We start from the raw sequence: 17,019 nt of genomic DNA, 5'->3' as shown, positions 1-17,019 counted from the left end.
CGCACTAGAGTGTCAAATTTGGGTGTTTTTTCATATGCAGTTTTCGCTAAAATACCAAATTTCAGATACCGTTAAAAATAGTTTCCATAAGCAGAATTTGAATTTGTTTAGTTTGGTTGAAAGGTAGTTTTATATTTATTCATGAAATGCCCACAAAAATATTTTCTTTTTTTTAATATGGACGGATTAGGCTTTCAAACCAACTATATCTCAATTGTAATTATTTAACATGAGCCCTGTTAAGTCGTTAACAGAGGTATGTTAACAGAAATGGTAGGTGTCTTTATTAGTTAAATTCGAATTTATCTTCACACCCTTGTATGAAACATAATTCATTTAACATTACAAAAGACAAGAAAATCGCTAGTAGACGTGATGGATCAAATGGCCAGCAAAGGTAGTGGGAAGTCAGGATCAAGAAGATGGCTCCTCCAAGGATTTCCTAACATTCTCGACTTAGCGGCAATAAACGCATGGACTTTATACAACGAAACAATTGACGAAAATAGATCGAAAAAAGGTTTTCAAGAAACGTATAAAGATGCATTTGAGAGCTGAACAACTTGGATGACTTGGTCTTGAACTCAACTGAACATATCAACTCAATAAATATATAACAAGTCTTAGTGTACTTGGAAAGAAATATTTCCGTCTGCGCCCTAAGCATCATCAAACGAACGAAGAGCGACGACCGACAGACAATAAGGGCATACAAATTTTGTCTTTTAGTGTTGGGGCCAATAACGAGTTCGAATCCAATTTAATCTTTTGCATGTGCCCACCGTTGAACAGAGAACAGACAGAGAACTGGAAAAGCTGTTACGTTGCCACAGCGCACGCTCAACTCGAAAAATGAGAATAATTTTACTCGATTATACATACATACATATATTGTGTTGCGTTAAAAATCGATAAGTAAAAAAGTACAGCAAGGTGTAGTACATATCAGGGGATTATTGTCCCGTAATAGGAACAATATAACAACATGGATATGGACTTTGAATATATGCTAATTAGAGAATTCATTCATTTACCTAAGTAAACCAAAATCAGTGCGGAATGCGTTTTCTTCCTCTTACATTTTTTTTTTTAAATAAAGCCAACATATCTCAAGAGTTGCTGCCTGTAGGTCGAAGAAAAAGAAACAGGACAGAGAGATAGACAGGCAACTTTGGATCGATTCAGAAAGTGTCAACAAAAGCTATAATTAAAATGGATCTAAAGCTAGAATAAACAAATGGAAAACGAAAGTAGCCGAAGCTAAGGAAGTGATGTGATAAGCTGTGAAACAACCAGAATGTTGTTTACAAGATTTCGTGCAAAGAATTTTCATCTTAAGAACAATGACGTTTCCCATACGTTCGCGAAACCAATCCAAAAAGTAATTTTCAAATTGCGCTGTGAACTTGCCTCTCTATTCTCCAGACCTTTCTCTTTCTGAATACCACTAGTCCGAATCGCGACAGTCATATTTGACGCATATGCGCTCCTGTAAAATTGAAGATTAGTGGAAGACGAAGTTTATACCGTTAGGGCATGTTCAAGTTACTCGATAAGGTGAGGAAAGCCGAGGAGAGTGATAATGCTTGTTATAAAAGATTTCAGAATTTATTTGTACATCCATTGTACATATTACCATATATTAATCCTTTTAGAAGAAAGCATTCGCTCAATACTCAAAATGATTGGGTAACGTAATCTTCCTCCTTTCATTTTCATTTTCATTTTTTAAGCAACCTGCTGTTCATTTCTCTTTCGTACCTTTCCAAACTATCAGTTTCCAAATATTTACATAAACATATCTTATCTTCGCCACGATCAAGTTTCAGATTAAGCTTTATTGTCTACGAAACGGTTGAAATTTCATATCACTTTTGTTTACACTTAAATATAATCGTGAATAAACAATATATTGATTTATATTTGCGTGTGTCCTAGTAGAGGCGTTGATTAATTATTTTTGTTTAATATAAACATACACACAAACGCCGCAGCTGAGAGCTACATAAGCAATTTTTTGAATTTCCAAAATAATCTCGTTTTACATTTTCTCGTTCCGATAGAAATAAATATAATCTTATTATAGCAAAGCTTATCGGAAACATGTGCATATAAAATAGGGTATCTTAGGTGGATTTACGTGGGTTTTGAAGCTCGCTTCTGGGCGCCGCGAAGATATTGCGAAAAGATTAAATATCGATGCACTGCTAACGTCGGGTAGTCGTGGCCGATTTGTAACTAAAGCATTGTCCATACAGGATACGTTGTAATTTTTATGATTTCATATACTGCAGTTTAAGAGTAATGTTTAAGAGTGAAAAAAATTTTTTATGTAAAGAGGGAGCAGTGCTTGTGTACTTTTAACTAAAAAATGCAATCATAAGGTACGAGGGGAAAGACTGCTGTGCCGACAGATTGTTCCACAGTCGTGCAGTGTGATGAGTCGTGGTAGTGTGCCACCTGCTATTTAGGCGATTCCAGAACGAGTGATTGGCAACGCTGAGAAAGCCCTTTGGTCCTGGTCGACAACTTAATTGGTGGACACATCTCTTTTATCTCTGCAGAACACTTAGCACAACGTTTGCTAATGTTTGAAGGTATCAAGGGTTTTGGAAACACTTTCCTCGCCCACGAGCACATAAGGCTTCCGCTGTAGGCCTCCAAACCATCTTTCTCCCACCCAAACATGCAAGTTATGTTCTAATTTTGGCCGTATATAAGGTAACGGATTGTATAGGAATTTCTTACACCGCTTCAAAAAACCTGAAACTTTGGATTTCATCGTCCTCCACTTTCAATATATGTTCTGTTCAGCGATCCTAATTTCGTGATCTCTCTCCCAGAACGTCAGGGATTGTCAATATTCTACGTTGACGCCACCAAAGGGGAAGAGCTGTACATCACTTCCTTTGCGCGTGAAAGGCAGCATTGTGCGTCGATGGCATTAAAATATAGCCTATGGGGTGGAGCGGATAGCTTGATTTGTGTGCGGCCCGAAGAATGTTTACAGCAGAAATTTTGCGTACAGCGGACGGACGGACATGCTGAAACCAATTCAAATTTGAGGCTCACTGGGAATATATATCCTATGTCGCCAAATTTTCGACAAAATTAACATACGTTCATCCTTCGATGAACGCGTGCGTGCTGAAGACGCACCGGTATATGAACATTTACAGCGGGTAAGTGATAATATTGAATATCAAATCCATTCCTATTGTAGTTTGCGCGAAGATATTTTGTACCGTTGTTTTTGTTTTGGCTGAAACCCCTCTCTCTGTATACGTTTCGCATGAAAGAGAAGCAAGCAAAGCCTTTAGGAGCAATGATATTTAAATGCCACAACCTGAAAACATGCTGACAATTTTTATTTAATTAAGTTTTTTTTTAGATTGTTTTTCTGAGAAAGGTTTAAGCGACAACATATATATCTACAAATGCTTTTTGGAGTTTATTATTGCAATTATGTTGGCTACGCCCATATGCGATATCTGTGTAGGTTTTTTTTCAAAGATAACGAGACACACATACGCACAGTTGTTGTGCTTTTATTCATTTCGTCTTCATAAACATTTAAGGCAACAAATTTGTGCTTTTTTTGCTTTGCGTAACCGATGGATGAATAACATACGTACATGTTTGGGGCGCTATCGTTTCCACTCCTTATGCGAATATGCCAGCAGCTCAGAGACGCTTATGTTTTACCCTAAACTGTACGTGCTACGTAGGCAGTGTGCAACATGTCAGTTCGATCCAGTGAAAATAATTTGCAGCAACTTTTACATTCCGAAACTACAAACAAACTCTCAAACATTATTCATTACTTCCTTTACACTTTTGCGAATATATACTACAAAATTGATATGAAAATCAAAGCAATTTCTTCTTAATATGAGAATTCAAAAAGAGGAGAATTCGCAAAAAAAAAAAGCAACTTATAAGCGTAAGAACTGATGAAAAGTTCATGAGAAGTCAGTGACTTCATATAGTTGGCCGTGCTTTTCAAGCGAAACATAAAAGCGCGACTATTTTTAAATATATTTCTCCTTTGTCATGTCTTTGATATTTTTAAGATTCCAATTAATGTTTTCTTGCATAAGCGAGCACACATATGTTTTTAAAAATAAATTTTCACTCGCAACGTGTAACCATAAGTGAGCGAGTGCATCATGCTTCGTTTGCCATAACTGCCTAATGTCTGCCATTATTCGATATTTACCGTTATTTATCATTTACAAACCACTTTACAAATCTTAACATAAATTTTGTTAACAGGTTTTCTGTTTGCAAGCCATAATTTAAAAAACGGATGGAAAAAGGTCGCAAACTTATGCAAATGTTAAACAATGTTAAGCGTTCCCCTCAAGTTTGTAAATTTGCAGCCGATTGCAAGAAATGAATTAAATTAATGAAATTAATTAAATTTAAAAGAAGTTAATTATTCAATAAACTCATTTTCGATCAACTAAATTCAATTGGTGCTGCGAGACGATGCGCGACACGTATCTACACGTGAGCTATTGAGGTAAACGTATGAAGGAAACCTTCAAGATCATGTCACTCACTTTTCTTTTTATTTTTGTAAAATTTTGAAATTCTCATCGCGATAGTTTTATACCCTACACCTTATGGATTAAGAATCATTTTCTGAATCAATCTAAGCTTATTTGTCCGTCTGCCTTGCTTTCCTTTGTTCAACCTGCAAACAGCAAACTTGAGATATTTTGATGAAAGTCGATACACATGGTCGATATATAGGCAACTGAAGGGTTGTGTAGGGTATTTGATGGCGGGCCGTGCTCCCATTAACAATGCTTTTAGTTGTTTTTATTGTAAAACAGATGGCAAATATAAGCAAGTGTTTCAAAAAAAAAAAAAAAAAAAATTTGTGGAAATTTTTGCTCTGGCAGTGAAAGTTTTTCATCTCTTGCACTAATAGCAAGCAACACCTATTCAATGCCGAAGAAAGCGAATTGCAAGAAAGTAAGTACAAAATTAAATAAAAGCGGCATTTAATTATTTTTCTAATAAATTACAAAATATATCTTTTACTTACCAAACTATTTACAACAACATGCATTCATTCGACTGATTGTCTAGAAATAGCTATTGCTTGTTGCTGTAACTCACTTACTTAAATATTACTTTTCTTCGACGGAATACGCTGAACAGAAACAATCAATCAACGCTTTTCTACCCACGGCATTATGTATAGGATTTAAGCTTAGGTTGCTTTCAAGAAAAAATTTCAGTTATGAGGTGTATCTTAATTTCCATCCTTTATCTTATGTATGGGCAAATATCCAGATCGAAAAAGACGGTCCAATTGATTGTCAATTTTTATGGCAATAAGGGAAAAGCGAAAATTTTTCAAGAAGTATGCGTCAAGTATTAATTAAATGCATATTTGGCTCTGCCTTTTTATCACTGAATGCATATACGCGCTGACCCAGCAAATGAAGTAAAGCGAAAATGAGTCATTCTAATATCAAGTAAGTTGCGATCATAGCCCCATGGCTGCTAGTAAAACTTGTTCAGAAAAAAATGCTAGACTACCAAGCAGAAATTTATTAAAAGTGCTTCGCGACGGCACAGTTTCTGACAGAACATGCAGAAGATGGCTCGAGAAACGTTAAACAGGTGATTTCGACCTTTATGTTTAACTTCATCCTTTTGTGGCAACGTAGGAAAAGCTTCGCTCAGCTCAACTGCTTTGGCTCGAATTTTTGAACGTTTTTTTTCTTTTATGACCAAGTCACTCGGAGGACGCGGATATCTTGGTAGTTAGGAAGGGTTATAGGAAGACCAGTGTTTGCAAAAGTTCGACTTGAAAATGGAGACATCAGCTAAGGTGGGGAAGATCACTGCTCGTAATTTGTTCCGACGGGCAGTATGGTTAAAAAATGAAAAGTCGCGGTAATCCATTTTAAGAGTAAAGAGAATGATAGTGTTCACGCTTCAATTATTTACAAAAAAAATATTTACATGGAAAACTTATAAAAATCCAACTTTAATTCTAATCTAATTATTGATATACAACAGAATAACAAATATAAGAGAAAAAAAAGACGATTAACTAAATAAAGAAGACCTTGCGATTGCACAAATTTCATGGAAAGCAATGTTTTCTAAATGAAAATAATTTTTTTCTTTTTTTTAAACTATTAAAGTTGTAAGCAAAAAGAAAGAACAACAACAAACATGTATATGCGTCCCATACATTAAATGCCACGAAAAAGTAAACAAAACAAAAACAGCTATAAAAACATTCAAAATTTGTGCACATATAATAATATATGTATGTATGTATATCCCCTATCGACAAATACGTTGGGGTGGGTCAAGAAGATGCTTCACCGACATAAGCTCCGAATTAAAGGTTAGCCAAACCATATTTAGAATAAAATTAATTTATTATTTTCAGATTCCAACGAAACTTATGTTTTGGAGGACTAGGTCCTACACTTAATAGTAATCGGAAACGTCTGAAGAAACGGCAAAAAACCGTTACCCTTATCGTTCGGCACAAGTTTGGGTGTCATTAAGACAGTAGCTGCTACGATCATAGTCTGTATAAATCTTTATACGTAAGTAATGATGCCTCCAACATGGACGATTTCAAGAACAACTCAAATGTAAACGACTAACCTAATTTACTCTTGCAAATAAATAACTAGTCTTGACCTTGCACCTGGATATGCCCTTCAAATTTCGAAAGAAAAATACAAACTTAAAGCAGTCTAAGCTGGCCCCACAAAAGTTTTTTGGCAAATTACTGATAAGAAGTTTTCGTATCCCAGGCGTTTTATTTGCCTGTTGCGGGTTACTTCATTTTATTTTTTTTTAATTTATCCTCCCGCAATGTTTTTACCTCCTGGTTTTTATCATTGTGGTTAGTGTATTATTATACAATATTATTTTAATTTTGCTTTTGTTCAGTTTTAAGGCTTTCTTCAATTTTAAAAATGAAAGAAAAAAACTCCAAACGCATCCTCACACAATACGCAAATCATAGCTATTTTAACAAGACTCATTAAAACCCTTAAGAGTGAAATCTATAAAGGATATCATTACTTTAAGTAAGATCGGGGGACATAAGTATAGCCCAATTGTTTTTTACAATTTTCTTTACTTACTATGTGCTCTCGTACAGTGTTGTGGAAGATTTGCAACTTCAAATCGGTAACTTCATCCTCTTCATCATCCGACATGCTGCTCAAAAAATTTGCTATAGCCAGCTTTGCTGTTATTTCCTCTTCGCCAGCCAATTAATTCGTACAGCTTGGAATTTAGTTATTCCTAAGACTTTGGAAAAGCATTCATACACTTAATATTTCTACTCTTTTTAAATTTTTTTGGATTGCATTTAGTTTTTATTTTCTCATCCGTTTCCCGTTTTCCTTTTTTTTTTGTTTTCATATATTATCGCGTCTTATAGGCTTTCTTGTGCGTATTGATTGTGTGCCTTGTTAATGCGCTGATAAACAATTTTTTCCCTTGCAGTAAAACTTATATTTTTGTTTTGGTTTTTAATTTTTCACCCTATATAATTTTTTACAATTTTTTTCTATTAATTTTTACAGGATTTTTTTAGAAAAATGTTTGAATTCGTTTTGCGGAATAAACTAGAAAACTTGGTTTAATTCCGATAGTGACTTTCCGATCCCCTTTTCTAAATTTTTACATCTAAATTGAATATAAATCAAATACACTGGTGTAGAGTTGTCAAGTCTTTTTTACAGAGTAGACACGTACATCAAATGTTACCAAGTTTGAAAAGTAAGCAGTAGTACGTGCAGGGCAAATGTAGACAAAAAATAGAATTCTTAAAGAAATTATACCATTTTGATATGTAACGGCTTATTCTTTATTCGGATGCTTATATGAGTTAGGATGCAAAGACTTGCGCGGTGCAAAAATTAATATGGAAAGGGATTTCAAAAATTGTCCTATTCGATTCAGGGTTTTCACATGAATTGAGTATGCCGATATTCTATAATATAAATTCTTATCAAAATAAGCCGTTATATACGAAGGAGTGCAAAAGGTGGTCCAATCCGCATTATTCTTACTAGCGTTCGTTCTTCAATCAAAGTCCAAATTTCAAAATATCTCGAAAATTGCGATTTGTGAATGAAATATAAGATCCATCAGACAGACAAACTGGCAGACGAATAGAAAAAAATTCAGAATGGACTTAAACGAAAGACAGTCTCCTGGCCACATTGGAAGTTTTTACACTCAAGGTTATCAGTTTATCTGTCAACCTTGATGATGAGTCCCCAATCGAATAATAATAACTACTAATTGTTCAATATGCAAGAACAAGGTACACACTACACTATTTTTACAGAAACAAAACAATCATAAAAGTAATGATTTTTTTATCTAAAACAAGTAAAATTCCTTTTGTATATAAATCCCAAAAACATTACGTCGTTTTGTGTAGCGCTATTCAAACCTGCTTTGCGTGAAGCTCTTCTGGCAAGTCTCCTCACATCAGCAGTTTTTCTTTTACTTCAAGGGTTACTTATTTTTTGTGCGCTTTGCCTGTAAACTTTTCTTTCAATTCGAATTTTACCAATTAAGAAATAATGTCGGTAGTTATTGAAACTACGATCGGTGATATGACGGTCGATCTATTCACTGAAGAAAGGCCCTTGGCTTGCCTGAATTTCCTTAAACTCTGCAAATTGAAATACTATAATTATAATTTGTTTCACACGATCGAACAAGGATTCATAGCACAAACAGGTGATCCTACAGGATCTGGTGATGGGGGCGATTCGATTTTTGGCGTGCTACAGGGACCGCAGAAGCGGTTTTTTCAAGCGGAAAATCTTCCTAAAATATATCACAAGAATGCTGGTCTTATATCTTTGGTGGGCGCAGGAAAGCATTTAGTGGGGAGCCAATTTTTCTTCACTTTAGGCGAAGATCTTGAATCTTTAGACGGCCAACATTGTGTAATTGGAGAAGTGGTAGAAGGCAGTGAGATTTTACGTAAGCTTAACGAAGCAATTGTTGACGACAAATTCAGACCTTATCAAGATATCCGTATTACTCATACCGTGATATTAGATGATCCATACGCGGACCCCAGAAGTTTTCGTGAGCCCAGCCGTTCACCTTCTCCTACACCGGAAAGGCTAAAAAACGGTCGCATCGCAGCAGATGAAGATATCGATGATACAGACGGCAAGACCATGGAAGAAATTCAAGAAATGCTAGCAGAACGTGAAGCTAAAGCAAGAGCTACTATTTTGGAAATAGTTGGTGATTTGCCAGATGCAGAAATGGCTCCCCCAGAAAATGTCTTATTTGTTTGCAAATTGAATCCCGTAACAACCGATGACGACTTGGAAATTATATTTAGTCGCTTTGGCAAAGTTAAAACTTGCGAAGTGATACGAGATCGTAAGTCGGGAGACTCCCTGCAATATGCTTTTGTAGAGTTCGACGAGAAAAAGGCGTGCGAAGCGGCTTTCTTCAAAATGGACAATGTGCTTATTGATGATCGCAGAATTCACGTAGACTTTTCACAGTCCGTAGCTAAAATTAAATGGCGTGGTAAGGGCCGGGGTGTAGAAGGCGATAGCAGAAGCTTAGATTTCAACAACTTACGAAGCAGCAAACGCGAAAATCAGGATACAAGAAACCAAACATCAGGAAGAAGGAGGAGAGTAGAATACAGTCGAGACAGAAGAAGGACTCGTTCGAGATCCCGCAAGCGTCGCGAAATTTCTTCGGTAGAAAGAATGAAAGCTGGAGAAGAATACCATCATAAACATGAAAATCGTAAGCGTTTCTCAAGACCTCTTTCAAGGTCAAACGACTGCAAAGGATCATCTTACGGAGAATATAGTCGCGAAAGACAAGCCGGGTATAGCGGCAAATATCACACTTCAAAAGAAGGAAATGGAAAGCAAGCTTTACACAAACGAGATAAAAATACTCATGCACGTAGGACTTACGAAAAACGTCTATCTCGCAAAGCAGGTCAGAGAAATCTGGAAAGACACCAACGTGGCGTACATTCAAAGGAAAGCAAGGAAAAGAAAAGTAGAAAATATAAGAAAAAATCCTCTCCTAGTAGCAGCAGTAGTAGTAGCAGTGAAAGTTCTTCAGAAACTGAGACTAGCAGTGAGAGCGATTCCTCCAGTTCGAGCGATGATACTTCATCTACTTCTTCATCTGTTACAAGCAGTTCGGCAGAGGAACACAAAAAAAAGAAGGTGATACGCATGAAGGCCCAAAACAAAAAACACGAAATCGAAAAACATCGGAAATAAAATTTCCTAAACGAACTAATTTGTCTTTTATTAAAATAAATAGAAGTTTCCAAAAGGAATCTGTAACTGAGACTATTTTTGCTTTTTGGAGCTAGCGGCAGCGAGGCAGTCTTCCCCCGCATCAGCTCGTTTTCCACGTCGTCGTGGGGGCTCTATAACAGCATCTGGGTTGAAGAGCACATTATCTAAACGAGTGGTTTCATCTCGTATGCGCAGTTCTATAACGGTTTATATAAAATCGCCCCTCTGCCATCTTTTGAAAAAGAATACTTACCGTAAATACCACTTGCCTTTTCATGAGCTTGTATAACGGAGGTGCGCAACTCTCTGTTCGCATCTACCGCCAATTTCAGCATCTAATGCGATTAACAACATTTAAGTTAATTCCTTCTATTTCTAGAAAGCACACCTTTACCTTCTTCATGGCATCTTCATCAGTTTCTTTCATATTCGCTTTAAATCTATCATTTATTTCTTTACGCCCCGCCGCCAAAGCCCGATCATCTCCGGCAAATACATTTTGTCTAGTGCGATGCAATTTTTTAAAAGCCTGCAAAACCTTGTTTATTGAAAAGAATTTTCATTTACGGTCCGCTGATAATAAATCGCAGTCGACTTTACCTCACGGCGAATTTTTGACATTTTTTTGTTAGAATGTTTGTTGCATATAAAAAGAAAATTAGAAAACAAAAAAAAAAAAAAATCAATCAGTGTAGGTATGTGTGCATGAAAACATATGATTTGATTTCTCAACCGTTCGAAATTAAGCGAATAGCAAGCAAGTTTGATGAGAGTGCACCCATAATTTTGTTCCTTAACAATTAAGACTTTATTGTTTCTTCTTCTTCTCAAATTTACTGTCAGCAATTATTATTTTGCTTTAAACTTATTTTTTACTTAACATTAATATTTCACTTACTTACTATAATATTGACTTTGGATAGATTGCTTAATGATTAGAATACAATTGTGGATAAATCCCCGTTATTTTAAACACTTCAGAAAACTTATTATCATACGCTCTAGACAGTTACTAAAAATTCGACGCAATTTATTTGCTGACCCATTTTGTTACTAAGCTAATTTTTAATATTTTTTTGTTGTATTGCAATTGTGCAGCAGCTTAGAATAGTACCTGCGTTTACTTATGTAAGTCGGTTTCAATTAATTGTGCGCTTTCCTCATCTAAAAGAGAAATGCTTTCCAATTGCTTAACCATTTTGTTAAAGTGCCGTTGGCATGATTACGCCTACCAGATGCAGTATTCGAGTTGCGTGATATTTTGCAAATCTGTTTGACTAAAGCCACCAACATATAACAGGTCATTAGCAAAGCGTATAAAGCAACGATAAATGACAGACTCAAAGTGTATTCGTCAAAGACTTCGGTACAATCGTCGGGAAGCATTACAGCTACGCCGAACAGTCTTACAACCAAAAACGGATGGCAAACGGCCGTCAAAGTTAGATTGGCGCATAATAGTAATGCTAAAATTCCGAAAATTAGACCCAATAAATAGTACATATGATTCCATTGCCCAATGCAGCAATTTAACCAATAACTGTGGTGATCACGCCGTAAAATACAGGCGCCGCATACTTGACAATGGACGGTGCGAGCTGGGACATATTTATGACATGTATTGCACATACTTGAATCAACCGCTGTAGATGAATCTATGCTTTCCATTAGGAGAGCGGTATGAGCGGCGGCAGCTTCCGCCTCCTCCTCTTCAGCGGCGGTAACCTCAGTAATATCGGGTAATTCGTCTTCTGTCACCGAACTTTGCATAACAAAATTTAACTGCGATCGACGGTAAGTCGTCCAGAAACAATAAGCTGAGATACAAGACAATATAACTAAGATCAAATGCTCTTCGGGTAAAAACTCTAACAACGGTACAGCAAATTCCATCAGCACACTCATGTAAGCCACGGACCAGACTAACCAAAATGCAAAAATACGAGTACGTATTAAGGATCGCCTAACGTAGTAGTAACCGTAGCCAATAAATATTAAACTGGCTAAAAACATTATGACAGCTGTGTAGACGTTGATAGCGGCGATGCCTAAAACTAACGCAACCATTAATGCTGAAAACCACACATCTAACGCTACTTGTTTGGCACCACCACGCCATGGAATACGCAACCTATCCTGGAAAGTAAGCAACATATTGTTTATGTTTCGAAAGTAAGGTAACTTGCAGGTGAGTAAATGAATAAATGCCAAACCCAAATGGCAACAATTGCAGCAGCAACCCAAAATATGAAGACGTTCACGAACCCGGCCTTGGCCCAAGTGTTCACAGCAACAAGGATTTGTCCGGGTCGATGGTTCAAGTTCGTCTTCGTCGCTTTGCTGGGCCTATATAAAGAAATCCATTTAAGCCGGAATTGACCGGTTGTGGTATTATTTCAATTGTTGTTGTAGAAGTTGTTGTTATCGTCATTTGCACCAATCCAATATCCAAATAATATTAACAGTCACATCATTATTTTTTAATCCAAAGCAGCATGTAATTCGTTAAAAAAAAATTGCACAATTTTAATCATTTTAAAAACTTATGAAGAAAAGAATGAAGAACAAAGTGAAAATAATGCAAAAATATACCCTGCCTGCAAAACTGCAGTCGAAAAAATTTTGTTGTGTAAACTACAGAGAATTTGTACTAACACCTGTTTTTAAAACAAAGTGATGCCAATCTATCGTTACAGTGCACAGTGCACAGTACGTTTGAAAATTAACAGTAGGACAGTAGAACAAATTTGTTTTTCCTGCGGATAGTATTTTACTTCGATTACATTTTTGCAAAGTTTTGTTTTGATTGAGAAGAAAATGACTCGCAGACAATGGCGTGCCGAAAGCATCCTTCCGATCTATAAATTAGTTGCTTTCTTAGCATATATTTATTTTTTCGTTTAATTTAACACATTAAATTAACAGTTAAGTGTTTTTCAGATTACGTTATTAAGGTTAATTTCCTTTTCCGCCTTTATTAACAAGTTGAAAGCCCTTTAGCCCTTCCAAGGGCGCGCGCATAGAAACTTTCAAGTCAACTAATAGCTGGCGTCACAAATTTGGTGTAATTAATGCATTATTATCTTTTCCAAGTTTTATATTTGTGTATACAAATTTTCCACAGAATACGTGGTAGCTTGGGTTAAGCGCCAAAATCCAAATAACTTGTTAAAGATATTGATATTAAATATAATTAATTGTAAGGAAGTTTTTTGCCTTTCTTGAGTTTCAATTTTGGATTCTTCACATAACAGGCTGGTCCAATGCTTGTTGCGCAAAGCTGTACGCTGTAAGTGATCGTAATCGGCTTATGAATGTCTGTCCTTCTGCTTGTTTTTAATGGTTTGCTTAGGAAAAGAATTTTCCCAATTCAAAATCTCCTCTTTACACACGAATTCTTTAATAAAGTGATCGTCCGACCGCAAATTGAACATTGAGTTCTAATCAGCTGTTATTGTGATTGGCGCGAGAGCTGTTATTTTGTTTAATGGTTTGCAGAATTTGACAGAGATGTGCCAAATAAAGAGGATATTGATTTTTCAACCAAAAACACAACATAAAGAAATGAAGACAAATTAAAATCAAAGTTGAATCATACTTCTCACAAACATTCAAAGAACTGAAGAAAAAAAAAAAACAAAAATTCTTAATACGTTAATTATTTTTTTAAATTAAAACTAACTGTTTATAAATTCTTAGGGAGAAAGCTTAAGTAAATAGAACAGTAACAATAAGGCGGCGTATTGATAAGTAAAGATTATTAAATTCCAATAACTTTCCTTAAATCGAAAGGGACTCTGGAATATATCTATCTATCAGACTTTACAGTGATAAGAATATCAAATAAATCTCATGGCTTTAGACTTTGTCACTACCTATAAAGTGCTGGTATTGGGGGACTCAAATGTTGGCAAAACTTGCATCGTTCATAGATATTGCGATGAAAAATATTACGATACATACATTTCCACAATTGGTAAGTAAATTTACTTTACGTTTAATTAAATTTTTGCATTGTATTTGAAAGAAATTTGTAGAAGAATCCAGGTAACAGATGGATGACCTGGATTTATGTTTATCTTACACACTTAGCGAAACATGACATACTAACTATCTGCATAGTGTCTGTAACGACTCAACCACACATATACACTCTCCATAATTTACATGCAAGCATTAGTATTTCCACAAGAATGGTTTTCATTAAATATTAACAATCGCTTATGGTACTTTTAAGAAGAGAATGCATTTATTGTCGTTCTTCTTCCCATAGGTATCGATTTCAAGCAAAAGCTTATAAATTTGGATGGCGTCCCGATAAAATTACAAATCTGGGATACAGCTGGACAAGAGCGTTTTCGTACTTTAACCACCGCTTATTATCGTGGAGCTATGGGGATACTGCTGATGTATGATGTAACCAATTTGGAAAGTTACAATAATCTGTCATATTGGCTCAGAAATATACAAGAGAATGCTTCACCCGATGTGGTCAAAGTGTTGGCGGGTAATAAATGTGAATGCTCGGCTACACAACGAATGGTAGATAAAGAAAGAGGAGAAAAGGTATGGACGGTTAAATGCGGATAACATTATGGTGAAAACTTTAAACTCTTTTTATTAAGATTGCGGAAAATTTCGAAATGCCATTCTTTGAGGTCTCTTGCAAAAATAATATTAACATAGAAGATGCTTTTCTAACTTTGGCTCGTAAAATCCGCGAACAAAGAGAACGTCGGGTACATTTTAAATCATAAATTGAATATTGAATTAAAACTTTATGCTATTTACAAATCTTGAAAAATTTTTCAGGGTGAAAATTTCGATAACGATGACAAACCGCATGATAAAAAATCACCGGGCTCAAATGGTTTAGGAACATTTAGTCTGGCTGGTTTGTCGGACGCTAATCGTTGTGCTTGTTAAATCTACCATCCGTACCAAGTAGTACACCTCCACGCAGAACAGATACACATCAATTCACAAACTTAATATCTATATAAATAAAAGAAACCTAAAAGTGAATATAAAATTTGAAATGAATTTTCAAACCCTGCAAATGCAACAATAAAATTCAATATTTGTCCATAATTATGTTAGCAAAATTTTACCCGACAAGGAAAAAGGAAATATTAATTAATTTAAAGAGTATATATATATATATATATATAACAAATATATTTTAGCGAAAATCTTAACAAAAAGAAAGAAAACTAAAGGAATTTTAAGTTATATACGGATAACAGCGTTTTCAGAAAGTATATAAAAAAAAAAAAAAAATCCAATTTTTTTTTATTTCTTTTTTATTTACTATTATTTGGAATCGAAAATTCAAAAACTTGTGTTAATTATTAAATGCAATTATATAATATTTACGTAATAATAAAAGACATAGATTTTAAGCATTTTACATGAATTAGAATTATAAAGCATCTAGTTTTTGGTTTTTTATAACCTGACGATCAGATCAGATCTTTTGCACAGCACCGCTTTAACAAACATTTATATAATTAAATGAGAAAATAACAATATATATATATATATATATATATATATAACTATGTAATTATTGATCCAAATCTTGAATTAAGCTAAACCTAATAATACCTAATATGCGCGTTTTAAGGGACACTTCCATTTAAGCAAACCTTTTCAAAATTGTAAAAATAATAATAAATTCGCGGAAAAAATCGTGTTACACATGGCCATGCTATTTTTTATATAATGATAAAATTATTTTATTGAATTAATTTAATTTAATTTAATCATCATCATATTTACGTTAAGTTTAAATTAAAAGCAATTCTATTTTATTAGCAAGATTAAGCCCAACGAGAAATGTAGTTTAAATATTATTTTTTAAATATATTACAAGGAATCCAAAATATGTAAAAGATCTCAATTCTCATTAAAATTTCCAACTATTAAAGTAATTAATAAAAAGAAAATAATAATAATTGATCAGTTTGTTGAAAACTGAATCACGGAGTTTGTGCTTCTGTCCGTCCTCTTTGCAAAGATCATCAAACGACAACAAGCTTGATAATAACTTCCTTTTCATTACTATTTTAATGAAATTCTTGGCTTAAGCAAAAGCCAATAATCCAGTTATCGGTATTTGTATAAAAAAATAAATTCATTTGTGCCAAAATATTTACAACTTAATCAAGTCATCATCAATGTGTCAATGAGTCAATAGTTACCAAAAATGAACAAGCGGTTAGTGAGCTCAATGGTAATTGGATGTCCATTGTAATCCCAAGGATATATCAAAAAATTACAAAACTCAGCTATGATCTTATTGAAGAATGTAAAAAGTGTGCAGAAAATTCTGCAATCTCGAAAGGCCTTCGAGCAGAACGGGAACGGCATGTTTGTCTATATACATGCGTTTATATTTAAAAAGGAAATAGTTCAACGCCTGTACGAAGCGCTTGTTCTATGACCCACATTGCAATGGCTAAGTTAGATTAACATTAAAACGGCTCTGCTTCCTCTTAAATTAGATCATTTTTATAGTTAAATTTCTAGTTGAACATGGTGCTGACATTAAAAAGACCAACATGAATGGTGGTACATGTTTAATTGGCTCAGTGCAATCATCGCAACAACACAATCAAATCAGAAAATTTCTTCTCTTACATAAACATGTATGAAATAGTTTCCAGGTCGGGGAATATTTTCCATGGTAGAGGCATATTTTGTA

The 17,019-nt window shown here is 34.8% G+C and overlaps 5 protein-coding genes across 6 annotated transcripts in view; 2 read left to right on the top strand and 3 right to left on the bottom strand.

Annotated features, from left to right (window-relative positions):
• The window catches only part of LOC119639637 (protein Lilipod), a 19,762-nt gene extending 12,195 nt beyond the window's left edge, over nucleotides 1–7,567 (bottom strand). The window contains exon 1 of one of the 2 annotated variants that reach the window (XM_038037151.1): nucleotides 7,137–7,567. In XM_038037151.1, the coding sequence (XP_037893079.1) occupies nucleotides 7,137–7,211 (75 nt within the window). In that variant the 5' untranslated portion in view covers nucleotides 7,212–7,567. The remainder of the gene's footprint in view (nucleotides 1–7,136) is intronic. The other variant, XM_038037152.1, reaches the window with a different exon arrangement.
• Nucleotides 7,568–8,464: 897 nt separating this feature from the next.
• LOC119639191 (peptidyl-prolyl cis-trans isomerase sig-7) lies at nucleotides 8,465–10,310 on the top strand. The gene has a single exon (XM_038036460.1). The coding sequence runs from the start codon at nucleotides 8,595–8,597 to the stop codon at nucleotides 10,290–10,292; it is 1,698 nt and encodes a 565-aa protein (XP_037892388.1). The 5' UTR covers nucleotides 8,465–8,594; the 3' UTR covers nucleotides 10,293–10,310.
• LOC119639194 (complex III assembly factor LYRM7) lies at nucleotides 10,273–10,944 on the bottom strand. Its single transcript, XM_038036464.1, has 4 exons — nucleotides 10,914–10,944; nucleotides 10,708–10,851; nucleotides 10,567–10,648; nucleotides 10,273–10,510 (listed from the first exon to the last, which is right to left on the bottom strand). Exons 1-4 carry the CDS (start codon nucleotides 10,932–10,934, stop codon nucleotides 10,365–10,367), a joined length of 393 nt encoding a protein of 130 aa, XP_037892392.1. The 5' UTR covers nucleotides 10,935–10,944; the 3' UTR covers nucleotides 10,273–10,364.
• A 158-nt stretch (nucleotides 10,945–11,102) lies between these two features.
• LOC119639193 (palmitoyltransferase ZDHHC23-B) lies at nucleotides 11,103–12,653 on the bottom strand. Its single transcript, XM_038036463.1, has one exon. The coding sequence runs from the start codon at nucleotides 12,465–12,467 to the stop codon at nucleotides 11,478–11,480; it is 990 nt and encodes a 329-aa protein (XP_037892391.1). The 5' UTR covers nucleotides 12,468–12,653; the 3' UTR covers nucleotides 11,103–11,477.
• A 268-nt stretch (nucleotides 12,654–12,921) lies between these two features.
• LOC119639192 (ras-related protein Rab-8A) lies at nucleotides 12,922–16,087 on the top strand. Its single transcript, XM_038036461.1, has 4 exons — nucleotides 12,922–14,289; nucleotides 14,587–14,879; nucleotides 14,939–15,052; nucleotides 15,126–16,087. The coding sequence occupies exons 1-4, from the start codon at nucleotides 14,166–14,168 to the stop codon at nucleotides 15,237–15,239; spliced, it is 645 nt and encodes a 214-aa protein (XP_037892389.1). The 5' UTR covers nucleotides 12,922–14,165; the 3' UTR covers nucleotides 15,240–16,087.
• Nucleotides 16,088–17,019: the final 932 nt, after the last annotated feature.

The sequence above is a fragment of the Glossina fuscipes genome, unplaced genomic scaffold (assembly GCF_014805625.2).
Source record: "Glossina fuscipes isolate IAEA_lab_2018 unplaced genomic scaffold, Yale_Gfus_2 112, whole genome shotgun sequence".
NCBI classification, from domain to species: domain Eukaryota; kingdom Metazoa; phylum Arthropoda; class Insecta; order Diptera; family Glossinidae; genus Glossina; species Glossina fuscipes.
Note: the sequence above shows the minus strand (reverse complement) of the source record. Positions and strands in the feature narration are given on the sequence as shown.

Coding starts and splice junctions, on each gene's coding strand:
- LOC119639191 (XM_038036460.1), top strand. CDS start 8,595: ATGTCGGTAGTTATTGAAACTACGATCGGTGATATGACGGTCGATCTA.
- LOC119639194 (XM_038036464.1), bottom strand. CDS start 10,934: ATGTCAAAAATTCGCCGTGAG. Junction 10,852..10,913: donor TGTCAAAAATTCGCCGTGAG/GTAAAGTCGACT, acceptor TCAATAAACAAG/GTTTTGCAGGCTTTTAAAAA. Junction 10,511..10,566: donor AAAGGCAAGTGGTATTTACG/GTAAGTATTCTT, acceptor AAACCGTTATAG/AACTGCGCATACGAGATGAA.
- LOC119639193 (XM_038036463.1), bottom strand. CDS start 12,467: ATGTTGCTTACTTTCCAGGATAGGTTGCGTATTCCATGGCGTGGTGGT.
- LOC119639192 (XM_038036461.1), top strand. CDS start 14,166: ATGGCTTTAGACTTTGTCACTACCTATAAAGTGCTGGTATTGGGGGAC. Junction 14,290..14,586: donor TACATACATTTCCACAATTG/GTAAGTAAATTT, acceptor TTCTTCCCATAG/GTATCGATTTCAAGCAAAAG. Junction 14,880..14,938: donor ATAAAGAAAGAGGAGAAAAG/GTATGGACGGTT, acceptor CTTTTTATTAAG/ATTGCGGAAAATTTCGAAAT.